Here is a 21,097-nt window from a genome sequence, read left to right as displayed (position 1 = left end):
ATACCGCTCCCAAGCGAAGCCCATCAAATTATCAAGACAAGACAAGGCAAGACACATATCTGTCCACTCATATTGAGAGTAGGTATAAAGGAATGACACTCGCTACTACTTATATACTTATGTCAACTTAATGCAAACGCATAAATAACGCCAAAAACTTCACGAAGAAATACAGGTACTCTTATGATAGAATCAGTAGCTCCAGGTTACTCCGTTAGATTGGGCTCTAATCGCTGTCCCTCGATAACTGTCCGAGTGTCGCGTAATGTCTCTACTGTTTGGTGATTTAAACTAAGAAGTTACCTATCTGGTATTATTGTAACTTTGAATGTGCTTCTTATTGTTTTTATAGGTCAGTTTCCGTCTAATATGGCTACGCCTGCTTGAATCATAACCTAAAAGTAATTGTCAGAGTTTGTAAGTCATAAATTAACATCATCAGGAAATCTTTTAATGTAAGAAATCTTGACTATTGTGCACAGTAAGATCATTGCTTTAATATTAGTATGCATATGGTTGAATCCACACCTAGCAAAGAGATATTTTGTTCATGAGAGTGTGCATTTGACAGATCTTTCTTTAGAGCTCGAGTAGAGTTTGGTGCTCCCTGTAATTATGGCAAATAATGGGTCGTATAGTAATGACCGCTCCTCATCTGGAGATCCACCGGATTATGCTGCCGACCCAGCGTCGGGTGGATTCTTTCACTCGGACTACAAAAAGTAAGCTAGTTTTCAGTTTGCCATTAAAGGTGCTAAGGAATATTCTTTAAATTTTGAAATGATTTACCTGCGGTTTTCTTTCTGTGTGTTCTTTAGGCACGACGATTTAAAACAGATGCTGGACAGCAATAAAGATGGTTTGAAATTAGAGGCTATGAAAAGAATTATTGGGGTGAGTGGTTAATAGGATGCAGTAACACGTTCATTGGAATAATTGTAAATAATACTCTAAATTTGATCTTTGTTGAATTGTGTGTGTATCCCCTTTGATTTTTGTAGAATTGCAAATGTCATCATTATGTTTCTATTACATTACTGTTTCTTTCATATGATATATTGCTATGTTTGGTGAGGGAAACTTTTGTGCATTATTTGATGTTTCATTGTGTATTAAAGGATAACATGTATCTAGTTTTAAATTGTTCCTGGGATCAGTTTTGCCCTGGATGAATAGAAGATAATTTTGAACTTTTAGTATATTGATTGTTGTTGAAAATATGGCAGTAATGGACTACTGTTTCTGGAATTGAGTATTGAACTTCGGTCAGTCTTGACATTGTGTAATGTGTGTAGTATGAAAAACGATCATAATTCGCAACTAGGGTTTTGTCATTGCATGATTCAGAACACAGCGCTGATTGATACTTAAAGCTATGCCTAAATTTGAAGAAAAACTTTGGCGAATATTTTGTTTAAATAAATTAACTTCCCTTTATGACAAATTAATTTGCTTTCTTTGCCTAGCCAGTAATAAATTATGGTCGAATAGCCTTTTTAGTAGGCCTACTTGCAATAAATCTATTTGTATAACTAATCAAGAAATTGAACTCGGTGGAATTTGTTCAATCCTAACTACAAACATTTGAGATTGGGTAATAAAATGCTAGTTCGTTTAGGCCTATTTATCGTATAGCTTTTAGTGCCACAAGTATCCGATGACATGTTTGGCTCGCCTTGTTCAGGTGTTTCAGTTTGATGTCCATAGTTGACCTGCACGTCTGGATGTATGATGATGATGATGATGATGATGATGATGATGTTGAGATAGGAAGATGGTGAAACCCTGGTGTCGGTATGTAGCCTACTCCTGTCAGACCGAGCTCGATGGCTGCAGTCGCTTAAGTGTGGCCAGTATGCAATATTCGGGAGATAGCGGATTTGAACCCCAGTGTCGGCAGCCCTAAAGATGGTTTTACGTGGTTTCCCATTTTCACACCAGGAAAATGCTGGGGCTGTACCTTAATTAAGGTCACAGCTGCTTCCTTCCCATTCCTAGGCCTTTCCTGTCCCATCGTCGCCTATCTGTGTCGGTGCGACGTAAAACAAATAGAAAAAAAAAAAAAACTGTCAGACAACACCAAGGGGTCTGCTCAAAGCTCTATGTCTCCATCCAATGGACGAATCACCATTAACAGCACCATATGCCCTCACACCATATGAGCACTGTGGAGAGATCTGGAATTTAATCCAGGTTTTTGGCACACAATCTAGTGATTAAAAATTGTATATCACCACCTCTCCTACCCTGCCGAGCAACGTTCTGATGGTGAAATGCGCTTAAGGAACAAAACCTGAATAACAATAACAAAACTAAGAACAGATAAAAGTCAGCGAATTTCTCTATTAGTACAAGTCATGCCGAGATGTATCGCTGCACACCACTGCATTGAAATCTTCAGCAACAACTGCTGTACAGTACAAGAATATTAGATCACACACACAAATAGATGACTTCTCTAGTTCTCTACAGCAGTGATAACCTGCCGCCGATTCAGAGCGTAATGGATTATGCGTTGTATGTACCAGAACAACTCGTAAGGAAAATGAAGGATGGCAACAAAGCAATGGCTGTTTTTCAGTCATTGTGCTTCCTCCCTACAAATATATTTATGAAATAGAAAAGCTTCAGTAGTTATTTTAATAACTCACGGGCAAAAACATGCCCCATTCATTTTCTTTCTTTCTTTCATAATACAATATAAAGTACATTATAATATTCCTTAATTATGAGGAATTGTGAGTGTCTAAGAGTTGGTGTGTTTACTCATTGTCGGTCCATAAAAGCAATACTGTTTTCTTAACATGGAATGAGCTATAGGCGTGACTGAAGAGGCATTCTAGGGAAATGAGGAGTGAGGCTGTTTTCCGGTGTTTTCCTCACGGAACAAGAAATTGCTACTACATATCAGTCTGCCAAGCCCACTAAAATATACGCACCAACGAACTCCATGAGTGACATTTTTGCACCATTCATAATAGGGATGGCTGCATAAGGAATGGCATTACTAGCATCGTTCATACCTGTCACTTTTATATCGTGAAAGCCAAGGACGATATTGAGATAGGTCAATGAAAGTCCATAATAGAAGACAAAGTGCATTGTAAACAGTAGCGGCGGTTGGGAATTAGATGTGGGAGGGCAAAAAAAAAAGTTATAGACAACAAAATGTACCGGTGGTCTGGGGGATATAGTGCGGGGTAGACATCAAAATTGAAAGAAAATAGCTATAAAATTATAATGCGGGGTAGACATCAAAATTGAAAGAAAATAGCTACAAAATTATAAGTTTTGGTGCGCTCCGAGCAGACTTTGACAAGGAAATAAAGGCTAACACTTTAGCATCTGAACTGTGGTAATAGTTTTGTGACATTTTGATTCAATTCTATACAATAAAACTTTCACCGAAGGAACAATTATAAATGTGCGCATCTAAGGTTCTGTGCCATCAGATAGTGATCACGCTTCTACACGCAGCTGTGCGAGTCTCCACTACTTGCTGTGGTGCTGAAAAATCCATTAGCTGCATCGAATGGCATTTTAAAATTTATTTATTCAGGATCAGCAACAGCATAACGCCGAATTACAAAGATCCGAGCTATGTACAATAGATATTAATTTAAAATGAAAGAGATATATTTACATAAACGGCATAAACAAAGGAAAATGCATTTAAATACAAGAGCAGAACAGGAAAGAACAAGTAGAAAAATTAAGTTATATGAGAAATATCATGACAGAAGGAAGGAAACGATACGAAAATGTCTGGGTTCTGCATATTCCTACTAATTTTTTTAATTTGGTTTGATTCCGACTTCAGCCATCCTCAAAGTGGTTTTCCGTGGTTTCCCACTTCTCCCCTAGGCAAATGCCGGGAAGATACATAATTTAAGGCCACGGCCGCTTTCTTCCCTCTTTCCCTTCTATCCGTTCCAATCTTCTCATTTCCTCACAAGGTCCCTGTTCAGCATAGCAGGTGAGGCCGCCCGCTGGTATATCTCCAACCCAAAGTCTCATGCTCCAGGACACTGCCCTTGAGGTGGTAGAGGTGTGATCCCTCACCGAGTCCGAGCGGGGAAAACCAACCCTGGAGGTTAAACGGATTAAGGAAGAAGAAAGAAAGATTTTTTAATATTTAAAGAAATTTAAAAATAATTATGTAACAGACAACGGGGTTTACATACCATTCTGTTTTTTCATTCCTTGTTTTAGGTGGCGAAAATGGAATAAAAATGTAATTTTTCTCCCAAAGTGGGGGAGGAGGCAGTCCCCCCCCTGTAAGAATGCATCAAACCTTGACTACAATGAGATAAGCACTCTCTTTTGTTGCAAAGTGCTCTTGATCAGTATATTAAGATGGGAGTTTTTCAAGCAAAAATTTGCAGCCCTGTGGTAAAATATTCGCACAAATCTGGAGGTCCTTTGGCTGTGATCATATCGCATAAAACTGCACTTATTATTATTATTATTATTATTATTATTATTATTACCAGTTGGTACCAGCTATCCTTACTACTTCTCTGCAGTTAGTTTCAACCTATAGATATCATTAGTCCATCCACATTTTGCTGCTCTACAGCTTTTGAACTATAAAAATATGGTAACAGGAAGTTTTAAAAAGAACACTCTGTAGAAAGAGGGTCGGAGACTCTTTGCATATGTGTTTACAAGCTGTAGTACTCTGTGTCACCGTTGGTTTTTGAATGTTTACTTTTAAGAAGAGTATTACCAGTTAGTTGTGTGTGAAGTGAATTTTTAAAGAATTCCTTTTTGGGATATTGATTTTTACCATTTATTATATAGTTTTAGAGTTATTTAGATGTGTTCGATTTCAAGTTTTAGATGATTTAATTTTTGAGTAAAACGTTGTCCTTGTGGAAGCTCGAATTTACTGGGAAGTTGGAAAAAACGCACATACATCCATAATTTTGGTCATTTTGGACTATTTCTTTTCCATCCATTTTCATCTCCATCCCGATGGGAGTTGAACATGGTCTCGGTGACGTCCGGCGTGTCATTAATCCTCTCAGCGACCCCAAAAACTATGGATTCGACACTATTTTATATTTATTTCTCACTCCCCACTCGCCTCCCACCGCAAATAGTGCTGAATATTGATTTTTTAAATCCGGGGGTCACTATACATCTCAGCGACCCCGAAAACTATGGATTTGACACTATTTCTGATTATTTTTACATCTCCTGCCCCACCCACCCACCCCCCACCGCAGAGAGTGATGAACTTGAACTTTAAAAAATTCCAGAGTGTCACTATTCATCTCAGCGACCCCAAAAACTATGGATTGGACTCTATTTTCTATTATTATTATTATTATTATTATTATTATTATTATTATTATTATTATTATATCTCACTCCCCCCTTGACCCCACCCCTAAGGGATTAAAACATCCGGAGTGTCACTATTCATCTCGGCAACAAATAAATCTAATACCAATATGAATGGTCCGTTATTGGACATTATAAATTTTCCAGCTAGCTCATTCTTGGTTGCCATTCATATTGGTATTATAAATTTGCTCATTCAGGACAAATATTTCAGATTCCCTATGGGAATCAACATCTATATCAACAAATAAATCTATCGAATCGGCATTATTTTCGATTACTTTTATGTCATACCCCCCTTTCCCCCTCTCATCCCACTCCAAAGGGAGCTGAATGTGGACATTAAAGAATCCAGAGGATCACTATACATTTCAGCGACCCTGAAAACTATGGATTGAACACTATTTCCAATTATTTTTACATCTCACATCCCTCTCGTCTCCATGAACATGGACTTGAAAAATTTCAGGAGTATCACTATTCATCTCGGCGACCCCTAAAACTATGGATTCGACACTATTTTCGATTATTTTTATCTCTCACTCCCCCTCACCCCCACCGCGAAGGGTGCTAAATATGGACTTTAAAATGTCTGGAGTGGCGCCATTCATCTCAGCGCCCCCGAGAACTACGGATGCGACACTAATTTTGATTGCTTTTATATCTCACTTCTCCTGTGCCTCCACACCAAAGGGGGCTGAAATTGGAATTTAAAAAATTTGGAGTATCACTATTCACTTCAGCTATCCCGAGGACTATGGATTCGACATTATTTTAGATTATTTTTAATCTTGCTCCCCCCTTGACCCCAACCCAAAAGGGGCTGAACTTGGACTTTAAAAAAACCAGTGTGTCACTATTCATCTCAGCGACTCCATAAAGTATGGATTCGACACTATTTTTGATAATTTCTTATAACTCAGCCCCTCGCCCCACGCCTTTAAGGGCGCATGTAATGTTGGATCTATTTCCAAATAACAGGCATAAGAATGAATCTCCTATCAAGAAAGGTACTTCATAAAACATGACAGCATGTTCCCATCCTCCTATATACAGCATTTAATACCGGACTGTTATGATATAGCATTAGCTGCTGACGCTTAGCGACAGTCTGTCCACCAAGTCTATCCAATCTTGGTGCGGCTTTGCACTTTAATAAAATCACATAAAATTACTCATAATAATAAAACTACCTATCCAATTTCGTTCAAACCACTTTATAATCCCCCCCAGGAGTAATAAGAACAAGTTGTGAAATTTTCAGTGAAATCGGTCCAGTAGTTTTTGAGTCTATTAATCTCAAATATACCAACATCCAATTTTATATATATAGGTGACACTACTGGAGGGCAATACACCAGATGATCAAGAGTGCAATACTGTGGTAGGTTCAGAAATGAAGTACTATCTATTGATTTTGTAAAGTGTATCAGAAAGTGCACATCTGGAGAGGGAGTAGCATGAAGTTTCCAGTGCTGTTCTTTGTTCCAAAATTCTATGAAACACTTCTGACATGCCAGAACAGCTTAGTTAAGCACTGTTTGTACAGTTAACCAAATTTGAATGAGACCAGATGGCCGTGAGAAAGAATGGTGCAACATGGACAAGAAGTATCCAGAGTGCTTCAGAGTCCATGCTATGTTCTGGACAGCAGCAACATGCAGATGTATACTAAGATCGTTGAATAGTACGAGGGTCTGTAGCAGAGTGACAGCAACCACAATACAGATTAGGGATAGTGCTGTACCATGTTTGTTGACTAGAACATTCGAGTCTGGACTGCAATAACTGCAGCAGCTTAGCTGACTGACCAATCGTACTACACCACCGTGCAGCCTGTCTCTAGTGGAGTTAGAAATGGAGCACCTGAAGTGTCCTCCATTGAGTGTTCATTGACTATAGCTGACACAGTTGCCAAACCTGTCCTCCATTGAGAATGTGTGGGTGGGTGGATTGCATAGTTGCTCTAGAAAAGAATGGTTGTGTGGTATTGTATATTCCTTGCATTTACTATTTTATCAGGCTTAATTGTTATCAAAATATAATTCACCTCGCATGTAAATACAAGCACTGTGGATATGCACGACAAACATACCTATAGATTTAGCTGTTTCTGAGTTAAAGTTGACTTCCAAGAAACTTATACAATACTATGCACTGTTTTTTTGAGCTATTGTGCTTAGGGACCCAATCTTCATCATTGTGCATTTATTTATTTATTTATTTATTTATTTATTTATTTATTTATTTATTTATTTATTTATTTATTATTTATATATTATTTATTTATTGATTGATTTATTTATTTATTTATTTATTTATTTATTTATTTATTTATTTATTTATTTATTTATTTATTTATCTCGATAGCTGCAGTCGCTTAAGTGTGGCTGGGATCCAGTATTCGGGAGATAGTAGGTTCCCAACCCCACTGTCGGCAGCCCTGCATCTTGGCATCTCTGAGATTTGATCACACTGATTATCTTGTGAAACACAAAGAAGAAAACAAAAGGAGAAAATGTGGTTGTAGAAATTGCAAGTCATTTGTAAGAACCCACTGTTCCAAATGTAAAGTAGGACTGTGTATCGATTGTTTCATTCCATTCTACACTCTCTCATGTTTGTATTGGAAAACATTTGGTATTTAACAATGCCACTGAGCGTATAAGCATTTATATACTGCAGGTTATTTATATAAATCGGATGGTTTTAAACACGACCCCATTACTGTCTGATAGCAGATAGGAAGATGCGATTGCTCTCTAAAGGTGAAGAAACTGTGGGAGATCCACTTACCAGCATTTGCCAGCAATACAGAAGTTATTCTTTGTTCACCGTCAGTTGTTTCCTTGATTTTGCTTGTTGCTGGCTTGCTTGTTTTACTGAACACTCATTCTAGATGCAGTACACATTATATATTTTTAGTGAAAAATTATTGTATTATGAAGTCCATCGTAGCCCTGAAAAGGACCAGGAGAGAGTATGGTGTGTGCATTCCTCCTAAGAGGGACATGATACTGGATATTGTGAGGCAGATGGAAACAACTGGGCCTTTGTTGAGTAAATCTGGCAAGCATTGCACATCTGGTTGGGTAGATGATGTTCAGACTCGTCTACTTCGGTCTCCTAGTTAATCATTATGTCGTTTATCTGAGGAAGTAGGGTATATGCATTCCATATATCAATGAACAACCAAGGTAAAGAAACTGCAGCCATACAAGATGACTGCCATTCACGAGTTGGAGTCAGATAAGGAAAAACGAGTCTGTTACTGCACATGGTTCTTGGATTTTATTTTATGGCTACCGGGATTACTGAACATCATGTGATTCACAGAAGAGGCCTAGTTACGTGAATTCTCAAAATATCCGCATTTGGGCCACATGTAACCCACACAGTATTCATGAATGCACATGGTTTGTAAGCAGGAGAAATTGTACACTCTAAGTGAGGCCAGTATCCAGTAATCAGGAGATAGTAGGTTCGAGCCCCACTGTCGGCAGCCCTGAAGATGGTTTTCCGTGGTTTCCCATTTTCACGCCAGGCGAATGCCGGGGCTATACCTTAATCAAGGCCACGGCCGCTTCCTTCCACTTCCTAGGCCTTTCTTATCCCACCGTCGCCAAAAGACATATCTGTGTCGATGCAACGTAAAGCAAATAGCAAAAAAAAAAAAAAAAAAAAAAAAAATTGTACACTCGGAAACTAGTAACAGCCACATTCCTTTTACGTCTTTCAGAGACATCAGTAGTTATCAGAAAGAATGAATTTTAAAAATTTGCTTTACACTAATTTGATTCTTCATTTCAAGTCTATTTCAAAGCAACTTTGGAAGGAGACAAATATCTGGCTAATATACGTGCATTCCTAGAAAATAGGAACTTGGAGAGGAACACACATGCTTCCCATATCAAGAATGAAGATTTTTCATGGTATGGAAGGTGTGTTGATCGTCATCCTCCTGACGAAGCTAGGAAGCAGAAGCAAACTAATCAAGGACTAAGGAGAAGTGGATATAAAAGAATTAGAATTGGTAAGAAAGTCCATCTATGTGAAGACAGCAGTGTATGGAAGTTGTGGAAATTGATCTTGTCATTTTAAGTTCTCACTAGCAGTCTGCCCCAACTCAACAAGGGAGCAATTTTAAATTTATGGAGATACGACTTATAAGATTTCCTAGAAGAGGACATTATGGTATGTAGTAAGTTTTCCTGCTTATGTATCTATGCACCTCAATGCAGTGTTTTTCTAAGGGCTTTCCAGCGTACTGCCTCTTAGCTTCCTCATTTCTCCCCAAGCCATATTAAAATGATTCCTGCAGTTTCACTAAAACAAAATTTACAACTAGACCATACATGCAAATAATATGCTGTAAAGGGTATTTTTATATTAATATGATTATTGAGGCGAATCATCATCCTTTAACTGTCTCCAGTCACCCCTGTTGGTACAGGAGCGCTCTCCATCTTTGTCTATCCAGGTACATTTCTTCCTTCCCAACTTGGTACCATTCCACTTCTCTTCCTTCCAGATCCTGCTTTACTTGACTGATCTACCGTTTCTGTGGTCTGCCTCTAGATTTTTGCTTTTCAGTTCCTTTTCTAGCCTTTTTCTTGCTGTTCTCATTACATTTTGATCAATTCTTTTTACATCGCCATACCATTTGAGTCTTGATGTTCTTACATTTTTGCTTAGCGACTGCTTTACTTGTGTATTATGATGGATCTCTTTATTCCGGATCTTATCTTCTCTTGTTTTCTGCAACATTGACCTCAGGAACCTAATTTCTGTACCTTGAAGTCTGCTACTATCTCTATCATTGATCGTGCAGGTTTCAAGGGCACATGTAGTTATTGGCACGAAATATACCTGGTAAAGGGTTCTCTTTGTACTTAAAGATATTTGGTTATCTCATAGAAAAGACCTGACTTGGTGATAAAATTGTGCTCCTTTTTGGACTCCGTTAGTGAATTCAGCAGAGGACTTTGCATCACTAGTTACAGTATTACCAGGATATTGAAAATGGTTAACGTTTTCTAGTTTCTTGCCATCCAGGTGGTTGTTAACCTGTAAGGCTTGCCTGCTGACTGGCATCACTACTGTTTTTGTGTAAAGAGGATGGAGGAGGAAAGAATACCAAAGCAGATGGAGATGACGTTTCAGGGAAAGAGAGCAAGAGGAAAACCTAGAACTAGGTGATTGTTTCGATAAGGAGGAGTGCAAGAAGAAGAAACCTGGACTGGGGCAAAGTGATGGAAGAGGAATGGTGGAAAGAGAGGGGCGAAGTTGGAGAAGTCATAAGTGCCAAGACCCAGCAGGATCTGGATAAACGGAAAGGAGGAGGATGACAGAATGAGAATTGATGGTAGAATGAGTTCTTGGTTCAAGATACTTTTATGGGTTAGACAAGGCTGTAATCCTTCACCTTTATTGTTCATAGTTTACATGGATCATCTACTGAATGATATAAAGTGGCAGGGAGGGATTCAGTTAGGTGGAAATGTTGTAAGTGGTTTGGCCTATGCCTGCAACTTGGTCTTAATGGCAGACTGTGCTGAAAGCCTGCAATTTAATCTTGGAACTTGAAAATAAGTGCAATGAGTTTGATATGAACGTTAGCATTTCCAAGACTAAATTGATGTCAGTAGGGAAGAAATCTAAGAGAATTGAATGTCAGGTTGCGAAATCAAAACTGGAACAGGTAGGTAATTTAGTTATTTAAGATGTGTATTGTACCGGGATGGTAGTATAGTGAGATTGAATCGATACAGCAAAGCGAAGGCAGTGAGCTCACAGTTGCAATCAGTGTCCTGTAAGAAAGAAATCACTTCCTGGACAAAACTCTCTCTACACCGGTCTTTTTTCAGACCAACATTGCTGTACCAAAGTGAAAGCTGGGTAGACTCTGTTGTTCATAAGTTAGAAGTAACAGTAGCAAGAATGATTGATTACTGGTACAAACATTTAGGAACAATGGCAGGAGGGTACTTAGAAAGAGGAGATAAAGCAATATGAACAAATCTCGTCAAGGTGAAGAGACTTCCATCAAGGCAATACCTTAAGTCAGTGCAAGAGCACAGCATAGCAGCCACATACAAATTAAAGAGCCTTAGGGCAAGTACACTGCCTTGCTTCAAACCAGATGTGATAGGGAAAACATCAAAGATGTTTCTCTGATGGAGTACCTTACCAGACATACCATCATGGAGTGCTCAAACTAAGTCAACAAAGCCTTTAGGGCAACCAGAGTGTCTCAACTCCACCCACATCGCAAGTCTCTGAACAGAAACACAGACCTTTTCAGTTTCATAAAACACTAAATGGAGAGGTTGTTGTCGTTCTCTGCATTTTTACTGGAATTGCTGTGTGCAGATTATGTTAGTAGTACCTCTTGAGGCATGGAAATCACACAGACTAGGGACGAATCTTCTCTGAGACAATCTGGAAATGGCAACGTAGAATCCGTGTAAGAAGTTTGCCAGCTGTGGACCTATGGACAACAAGGATGTACCAAAATAGTTGCCATGTACACTGTATGATCACCTTTCTCAAGTATAGTGACGATATTGGCCAGGTAGATTGATTTTAATCAAAGTGATTTCAATCACGATATTAATCAGCTTTTTTTAATTGGATTTAAATAAAAATAGTTTTTACATTTATATTTTAAACATTTAAAATTAACTCTGTAAAGTCAGTGTTAAAATATACAGTAAAATCCTGTTATTACGCTATCCCGTTTATTACACTCTTTTTGTAAGGTCCCTGGACGGCTCATACATAATACTGTATAATTTTACCCTATTATAATGCTTTTAATTTCTGCTTAGTACATTTTCCATTTTGAAAAAGAGGGAAAATTTTATATAAATTTGAAAAAGGTACTGTACTCTATTTGAGATGTTATAAATGGTGTAGTGAAAAAACTTGTTAGTCTCCCTGTACTGGAGGTAATTATAGTTCGAGTAACTGAAAGGAATTCCACACCCTAAGTGGAGAAACTCTCCGGCCCAACAGTGTCGAAATTTTACCTAACGGTAGCCTACTTTGCCTTTCCTGGAAAGGTATTAAACACTCAAATCTACTTGTTAATACAGCTCATTTCTGTCTTGTCTTATTAGTCGTTTTGTGAATTCTTGTCAGTGCAGTTGTGAACAGTGCAAAATGGCAAAATTAAACCTCTTTCTGTAAAGAAAAACTACAAATTCTCTGTAAGTACGATGTAAATTCTGCACTGAATCAAAAGGATTTTTCCGAATCTGTGGGTATCCCTTTATCCAACTTAAGAACATTAATTTTTAAAAATAGGAATGCTATTACTGATGCAGCGAAGGACGGTTGCATACATAAAAAGTGAGAGCTGGAAAATATGAAGACATTGAGGAAACTCTTAGTGAGTGGATTCACCAATCCCGCAAGGTTTCAATCCCGTCATGCAGCCCAATCATACAAGACAAAGCACGAGAAATAGCAGGCAAATTAAATACAGACTTAGTGCTTCAAGTGGTTGGCTTGATACATTCAAACAAAGGTATTTCACAGTATATCGTCAAGTCAGTGGTGAATCAGAGTCGGTTAGGGACAGTGATGTAAAGGACTAACAAAGTGAAGTGCTACCTAGACTCAGTAAAATTATGTGCCATGCAACGTGTTTATCGCGGATGAATGTGGCTTATTCTTTAAGCTAATACCCGACAATTCAAGTTTATAAATTTAATTATTGGTTCCGTATTGAATTAAGATTACATATAATTTACAAAGTTTATTCCACCTACTCAATACTGTACAATAATTGCAATGTCTATAAATACTTTACAATATGTTATCAAGGGACTAGTTTCGACCCCATATGAGTCATCATCTGCCTAACTAAGATACAATTACGGATTTGCCGAAGTCCTAAGTCAGAATTACAATGTGGAAATAAAATTTAAAAGAATGAACTGTGTATGTGATGCAATAATGTAAATATAAAATGGTTGATTGATGAACTGTTATAGATAAAATAATGTTATACTGATGAGTGGCAAATCATTTTTTTTAGGATTTACGTCAATTACAATTAGGCTGTAAGAATAGTTATCATACAACTTTTACAATGATGATTTAAATATGCCCTTGTTAGTGAATACTCTAAAATTGCACTTTAAAAATGTAATATGCCGGTTGAATGCACAGTCCAGATGCTTCTATCGAGTTCAAAAATTCCGAGTGCATCTTCAGGTAGAGAATTGAAAGTTGAACATTGGCGCAGAGGGTGTCTGTCTTGCTTGAGGTCCAATATTTCAGATACAGAAATTAAATGTAGATATAACCATGCAACATTCTTATAATATAATGGATTCTTTCTGTAGTGTGAGGAAAATTCCCAGTCCAAGTTGGAACCAATAGAACCTTGCACACAATGTGAACACTCTACCGGTCAGGTTCAAGTGGTTGGCTTGATACATTCAAACAAAGGCATTTCACAGTATATTGTCAAGTCAGTGGTGAATCAGAGTCAGTTAGGGACAGTGATGTAAAGGACTGACAAAGTGAAGTGCTACCTAGACTCAGTAAAATTATGTGCCATGCAACTCTACCGGTCAGGTTGTTCACATTGCGCGCAAGGTTCTGTTGGTTCCAACCTGGACTGGGAATTTTCCTCACACTACAACAAGAATGCATTATTATAAGAAGGTTGCATGGTTATATCTACATTTAATTTCTGTATCAGAAATATTGGACTTCAAGCAAGACAGACACCCTCTGCGCCAATGTTCAACTTTCAGTTCTCTACCTGAAGATGCACTCGGAATTTTAGAACTCAATAGAAGCATCTGGACTGTGCATTCAACTGGCATATTACATTTTGAACCCTGACAGTAACACGTCTATAAATGTTGCTTTACTTACACCACACGTCTCGAAGACGTGCCACTCAAAGCCTATTATTTAAAGTTACGTTAAAGTTACCAGACAGAATGAAGAAAAAATAGTGGTGGTGGAGGGGATAAATCTCCCCTCCCTTTGAGCACTAGATGGCGTTCATTCGCACGACACATCAGAAAGTCGTATGGTGTAATTGTCAGGGTTAAAGTGCAATTTTAGAGTATTCACTAACAAGGGCATATATTAATCATCATTGTAAAAGTTGTATGATAACTATTCTTACAGTCTAATTGTAATTGACGTAAATCCTAAAAATTTTATTTGCCACTCATCAGTATAACATTATTTTATCTATAACAGTTCATCAATCCACCATTTTATATTTACATTACGCATCACATACACAATTCATTCTTTTAAATTTTATTTCCACATTGTAATTCTGACTTACGACTTCGGCAAATCCGTAAGTGTATCTTAGTTAGGCTGATGATGACTCATATGGGGTCGAAACTAGTCCCTTGATAACATATTGTAATGTATTTATAGACATTGCAATTATTGTATAGTATTGAGTAGGTGGAATAAACTTTGTAAATTTTATGTAATACCCGACAAGTTGGGTTCAAACGGGAGAAATGTCACAGTGGTAAATTTAGCAAAGTGTAACTGCGCTTGTTGCTGCAAATGTCGATAGGTCTGAAAAATTACTGCTGTTAATGTTTGGGAAGGCAACTATACACCGATGTTTAATTAACTAAACATCTGCCTCGTGAATATAAAAATCAAGCACGTGAATGGATGACTAGTGACTTGTTTATTAATTGGCTCAAAGAACTGAACCAAAAAGTTATAAAAGCCAGTCGCAAAATCCTGCTTTATGTCGACAACTCTCCAGCTCACCCAAAAAAAAGAAGAAAAAGAAAAGTGAACCTGAAAAATGTAGAACTGGCATTTCTGCCTGCCAGCACAACCAGTAAACTCCAACCAGTGGACCACAGGGTCTTAAAAGTGCTCAAGCATTTCTATCGAAAGCGTGATGTTCTACGATATCTGCAGTGCATCAACAGTGGAGCTGAAAACCAAATGGACGCAATGAATTTCTTCTTCGCTGCGTGGGAAGGGATCGAAGCACAGACCATCGCCAATTGCTTTAATAAAGCAAGCTTTTGCAAGATACGATTTTGAGCGTTGTTAGATAAAAATACTATATTTTGTCGGTCTTCTGTACAAAACAAGCAACACCGAGGCACAGACTGTAGAACATCAGCCTCTCACCGCTGCTCTGGTGGTTCAATCCCCAGTCACTCCATGATAGGTTTGTGCTGGACAAAGTGGCGGTAGACGTGTTTTCTTCGGGTACTCCGGTTTCCCCTGTCATCTTTCATTCCAGCAACACTCTTCACAATCATTTCATTTGTCATTTGTTAATCATTGCCCTGAAGTGCAACAGGCCTCACCGGTTAGAACAATTCCTTTCCTCAGTGCTAGTTATGGGCTTCATTCATCCCATTCCAGATCTGGTCAGTTGACATGAAACAGCCTGTGTATTTTCAGTTTCTGCATACATTTTTTTTTTTCCGCCAGGGGTTAATTTGCCTTTTTAAATTTTTTTTTTTTTTTAGGGACATGGTGTAACACCTTGTGAAACAAAGGCCTCTGTGACAACTGATAATGACGAGAATTGGGTTGCTGTATGGGAGAAGTTAGATGATGTTAACTTGGAAGATTGTGTGTCAGTTAACAATGGTCTAGCAACATTAGAATCTGCAAATGAAAATGTCCCCATGGGGAATGAAGCCCTCAGAGCAATCAATCTGCTCCAAAATCACATGATCACTGTTATTCCTAGCAACGTATCAAGTGATGTGAACAGCTATTTAAACCACATAGAAAATGTAATCATTCACAGCAGTAGTACACACACTCAAACATCAAAGACTTTTTTAATAGGAAGTGAGATAAAATTTGCATTTTGCATTGGAACTGCAGTAATGAACCATAACGGGTGTGCTGTAGCAATAATGCAGTAAAATACATTATTGAAATAGTTTCCCAATTGTTTTCCCACCTCACAAATAATTTCCTGTCTATAGTGCTGTCCTGCTTATTACACGTTAAACCACAGTCCGTTGGAGAGCGTAATAATGGGGTTCTACTGTATTTAGAGACTATTGTTGGAGTCCAATGTAGGGACAAAAAGGATCTTGTATGGGGAGTTTTTTTTATAAAACTTTCAACAAACAGTGGCATAGTTTAGAAATGTAAGGTTTAGTAGCAAGGATGAATCTCATCTTTACCAGGCGAGTTGGCCGTGCAGTTAGGGTCGCGCAGCTGAGAGTTTGCATCTGGGAGATAGTGGGTTCAAACCCTACTGTCAGCAGCCGTGAAGATGGTTTTCCATGGTTTCCCATTTTCACACCAGGCAAATGCTGGGAGCTGTACCTTAAGGCCATGGCCGGTTTATTCTCACTCTTAGGCCTTTCCTATCCCATCACTGCCATATGACCTAACTGTGTTGGTGCGATGTAAAGTAAATAGTTAAAGAAAAAGAAAGAAAAAAAAAGAGGAATCTCATTTTCTGAAATGCAAGAATTCAGGAAGATAAAAATTGTGATTTTTTTTCTGATTCTGAAGAACAAACACCACTTAATGAAAGTAAGTTTGAATAAGTTAATTAAGATGTATTTTGATTGATTGATTGATTGATTGATTGATTGATTGATTGATTGATTGATTGATTGATTGATTGATTGATTGATTGATTGATTGTGACAGGTACTTGCTCTTTTTTTTTCCAGTAACTTAAGTAGGATGTTAAATAATGATTTAATATTAGATTAGAATATTGGACCGAGCTGAGTGGCCATGAATGTTAATGTACTAGGACTATGGAACCAAACTCTGCATTTGGGAGATGGGTGGATTCGAATGCCACCTTTGGCTGTCCTGAGAATGGTTTTCTATGGTTTCCCCATTTTTACACTTCCAGGCAATTGCCAGGAAAGTTCTTAATCATTGGCTACAGCCTTATCTGATTTCATTCACCATCGTTCATTTAATGTTCATTAGATCCTCAACTGAGGTTGACATCAGTCAAAGCATCCAGCCATAAAAACATGCCATATTATTTCATGTCACCTCATTCCCGATCCTGTATCAGCCAACAGGACTAAAGGGTGGACATGCATTATATCGGAATACTGAAAAAAAATTCCCATATTCTGTTCTTCTGTGCATCATTACAATTTACAAGTCATAGAATAAAAGTAGGTATGTATATAGTGCCGGTATAATTGTAATAAAATGTGCAAAACACCATCAGCAGCGAAGCTGAGAAGATTTTCAGTTGCAGAAGAAATGGAATCTGGTAATATAATTCAACACAAAACATTACTCGAAGTCGGCTCAGCTCCTTTTTTTGTCAAAACAACTGCTGAACAGAAAGATATAGCCTACTGGACAAGCAAGTAGTTAAAAATTTTAATTAAATAAATACTTCATTTCGATGCACACAGCACCCAGAATTAATCAAGTTAACACAGATCTTTTGGCCTGGTTACTGTCTTCCCTCAAGCAGGGATGTTGCTGGACCCCTTCTTGAAGAACAAGATGAATGTTTCCAAAACTGTTTGTATGAGTTTAGATGACTAGTTAAATATTCATAATGAGCCAGTAATTTGTGGGACAGTGACCACAAAGGCTGGTGATTTGAACTTACACGACACAATTGATATATCAGGTTACCTACACACTTCAGATTATATGACTGAAATACCTGTGGATTTGTGAAAAGTTGTAGCAATAATGCAACAATAATAAAATCCTTTATTGAAATAGTTTCCCAATTATTTTTCCACATCGCAAATAATTTTCTGTCTATAGCGCTGTCCTGCTTATTACACGTTTAAACCACAGTCCCTTGGAGAGTGTAATAATGGGACTATTGTCGGGGTCTAGTGTAGGGAGGAAAAGGATCTTATATGTTTAGATGTAATGTTAGAAATATTGTTACTGATAATGCAAGTAATATGTTAAAATTGAGAGATGGTCTTAAGAATCACAAAGACTTAATTTCTGCCCATATTTTGAACCTTTTATCTCGAGATTATAAAAAAATGCTCCATATGTGAAAGAACATGTAGAAATTGTAAAATACTTTTATAATCATTTTGCTAATGGTAAATTCAACAATGAAGGTGGACAGTCCTTAATATTACTGCAAGATGTGAGATGGAACACTCTTGAAGATTGTCTCACTGCATATATAAAAAATTGGCCTGCATTCATGAAAATTTGTGAGAACAGAGACAAAATTCATAACTCTATTTCAAAAAGTGAGTGATGCTCAAGTAATGCAGAAGACTTGTGTTACATAACCGTTACCATTTTGTTACATAATAACAAGCGTAAGATAGAATTTTTATCGAGTAAAGTAAGTTCAGTAGATGTTTTCAGAGACAATACTTTCAAACACACATATCATAGGTGCATGAATGCATCATGCTCTATCATTTCAAAGGGGGATCCGTATTGAACTAGCAGAGTGCGAGGAAAGTGCTGGAAACCCAGAGGAGTTTGTGGTAGGTACAGAGCTTGAATGAATATAAAGGAACCAAAAAAGGAATTATAAACAAATTTCAACAAACAATAGATAACATGTATTTTGAATCGAACAGGCAATAACAAACATCCAGAAACTTGAAAGAACAGAATACAGTATGTTGATATTAGAATTGAATGTTAACAACGGAGATCACACGATCTACTAAATCGGCCACAATAATAGCAACACAGACAAGTTAAAAACATATCCTTCCAGTGGAGATGCCTAATAAAAAGAAATTACCTCAAAAGAACAAGTAGGGAGCGTGTAAGGGGGAAGTCGGGAGAGGGAGGTCGAATCCTGCATCTACGTTTATTTCAATTTGAATATAAAGGATGCGGCGGAGCACAGTTCATTGCTTAGAATTTGATGAAGTGAAGTAAAACACAAGTCCTTGACCACATGTTTGCGCACTGTGTCTCCCACAAAATTAATTTTTGAACAAATTGACGATTTAGTTCTCACAATTGATAAGTGGACGTAATCTATATATATATATATATATATATATATAAAATAAGAGTTTTGTCTGTACATTGCTCAGAATTTGAAAATAATGGTATTTCTGTATCGGTCATGTCCATAGTAACAAGAAAATGCACTTTTTACTTTTCCGTAATTTCTGTCCGTCTGTCTGTCTGTCTGTATGTATGTACACGCATCACGAGAAAACGGCTGAAGAGAATTTAATGAAAATCGGTATGTGAAGTTGGGGGATAAGCCTCTACAATCTAGGCAATAAATCATTTTACTCACGCTGAGTGAAATGGTAGTTTAGGGGAAGGCCTAAAATTGAATTCTCAACTATTTATGTTATTAGTGGTCGTATTTTAAAGAAAATGGGTATGCAAAGTTGGGGAATAAATTTCTACAATCTAGGCTGTCAATAATTGTATTCACGCTGAGAAAAATGGTAGTTTAGGGGAAGGTCTAAAAATTAATTCTCAAATATTGTTGTCATTAGTAGTCCTATCTTGATGAAAATCGGTATGCAAAGTCAGGAAATAAGTCGCTATAGTCTAGGCTGTAAATTATTTTATTCACGCTGAGTAAAATGGTAGTTTAGGGGAAGGTCTAAAATGTAATTCTCAAATATTTATTAGTGGTGTAATCGATGAATGCTATATAACTAAGGTTGTATAGTATTAAATTTCCTATTATTCATGTCTTATACATTGTTACCGTACTGGCTATGATCACAAAGATATTCATGAATTTGGATTTTTGTTACTAAGTCCATATCAGCGCTGAGTAACGAGAAAATGGATAAACAGTATTTAATGAAAATGGGTATGTATTGTCGGAGAATACGAAACTACAGTTTACGGCATAAAATATTTTACAAATCACAGAGTCGAAAGAAAACTAAATGTGTAGGCCTACAATATAGAAAGCTCATAACATTGATCAACAATAACGTTACATTGATCATTGTTTGTCGTGATGTGCTTTGTGTCTTCTGTTTCCCCTCATCTCCAGTAGATAGGATTACTGCTGCATACAGAGTATTTTTTATTTGATTAGGCCCAGCATTTGACTGGTGTGAAAGTGGGAAACCATGGAATACCATCTTCAGCGCTGCCGACAGTGGGGTTCGAATCCACTATCTCTCGGATGCAAGCTCACAGCTGCGCACCACTAACCACACGGTCAAATTGCCCAGTCGTACAGAGTGTAACATCCTGCCTGAATATTGATGGGAAGTAGCTGGGGAGTTAGATAACTTTCTTCTTTAGCATGCCATTCTCCTGGTTTATAAATTTTCTGATACTACTGGTATGTAACACACTGGATCATCATAGCATTCGGGCTATTCAACCCCTACTCTGAGGCACTGATGGGAATGAACAGTGTGCATATTTAGCGGAATAATGGCAGATGAGTGTTCATGGCAATCTGAGGCCTGGTCATCCCAGCTCTGGAACTTTGAACTATTAGATTGGCACTGCAATCTAACCGCAACACTGTTCGTTAAAAGTGATAAAACGTGCGACTTTCCATTTGATCGAGTATTTTATATGATAGCATTGCTTTTAATCGCTACATTCCTACTTACATTTTTGTAATGACCTATGTTGATTTCAGTTAGGAAAACCACAAAGTCAGTCTTTCTGAGAATCCCGTAGCGAAGCACAGGTACATCATCTAGTATATAATAAAGAAATGGATAAAGTTCCAGTTAAGGCCTGAAGGACAAAACGGGGACAAACTCCCCACGTTCAATGCTCAATTAAACATAAGTTTTTAACTCACAAGCATCACACTATGATG

At 37.6% G+C, this 21,097-nt stretch overlaps 1 protein-coding gene across 3 annotated transcripts in view; it reads left to right on the top strand.

The window, feature by feature from the left end:
• The first annotated feature begins 341 nt into the window (after positions 1-341).
• The window catches only part of rb (adaptor related protein complex 3 subunit ruby), a 196,266-nt gene continuing 175,510 nt past the window's right edge, over positions 342-21,097 (top strand). Inside the window, exons 1-3 of one of the 3 annotated variants that reach the window (XM_067137184.2) lie at positions 342-455; positions 572-722; positions 819-894. In XM_067137184.2, the coding sequence (XP_066993285.2) occupies positions 616-722; positions 819-894 (183 nt within the window). In that variant the 5' untranslated portion in view covers positions 342-455; positions 572-615. Of the gene's footprint in view, positions 482-571; positions 723-818; positions 895-21,097 lie in introns of all 3 variants that reach the window. The other 2 variants (XM_067137185.2, XM_067137186.2) reach the window with 2 other exon arrangements.

Source organism: Anabrus simplex, chromosome 1, assembly GCF_040414725.1.
Source record: "Anabrus simplex isolate iqAnaSimp1 chromosome 1, ASM4041472v1, whole genome shotgun sequence".
Classification (NCBI taxonomy): domain Eukaryota; kingdom Metazoa; phylum Arthropoda; class Insecta; order Orthoptera; family Tettigoniidae; genus Anabrus; species Anabrus simplex.
The sequence above is the reverse complement of the archived record's forward strand: the minus strand, read 5'-3'. Positions and strand labels throughout refer to the sequence as shown.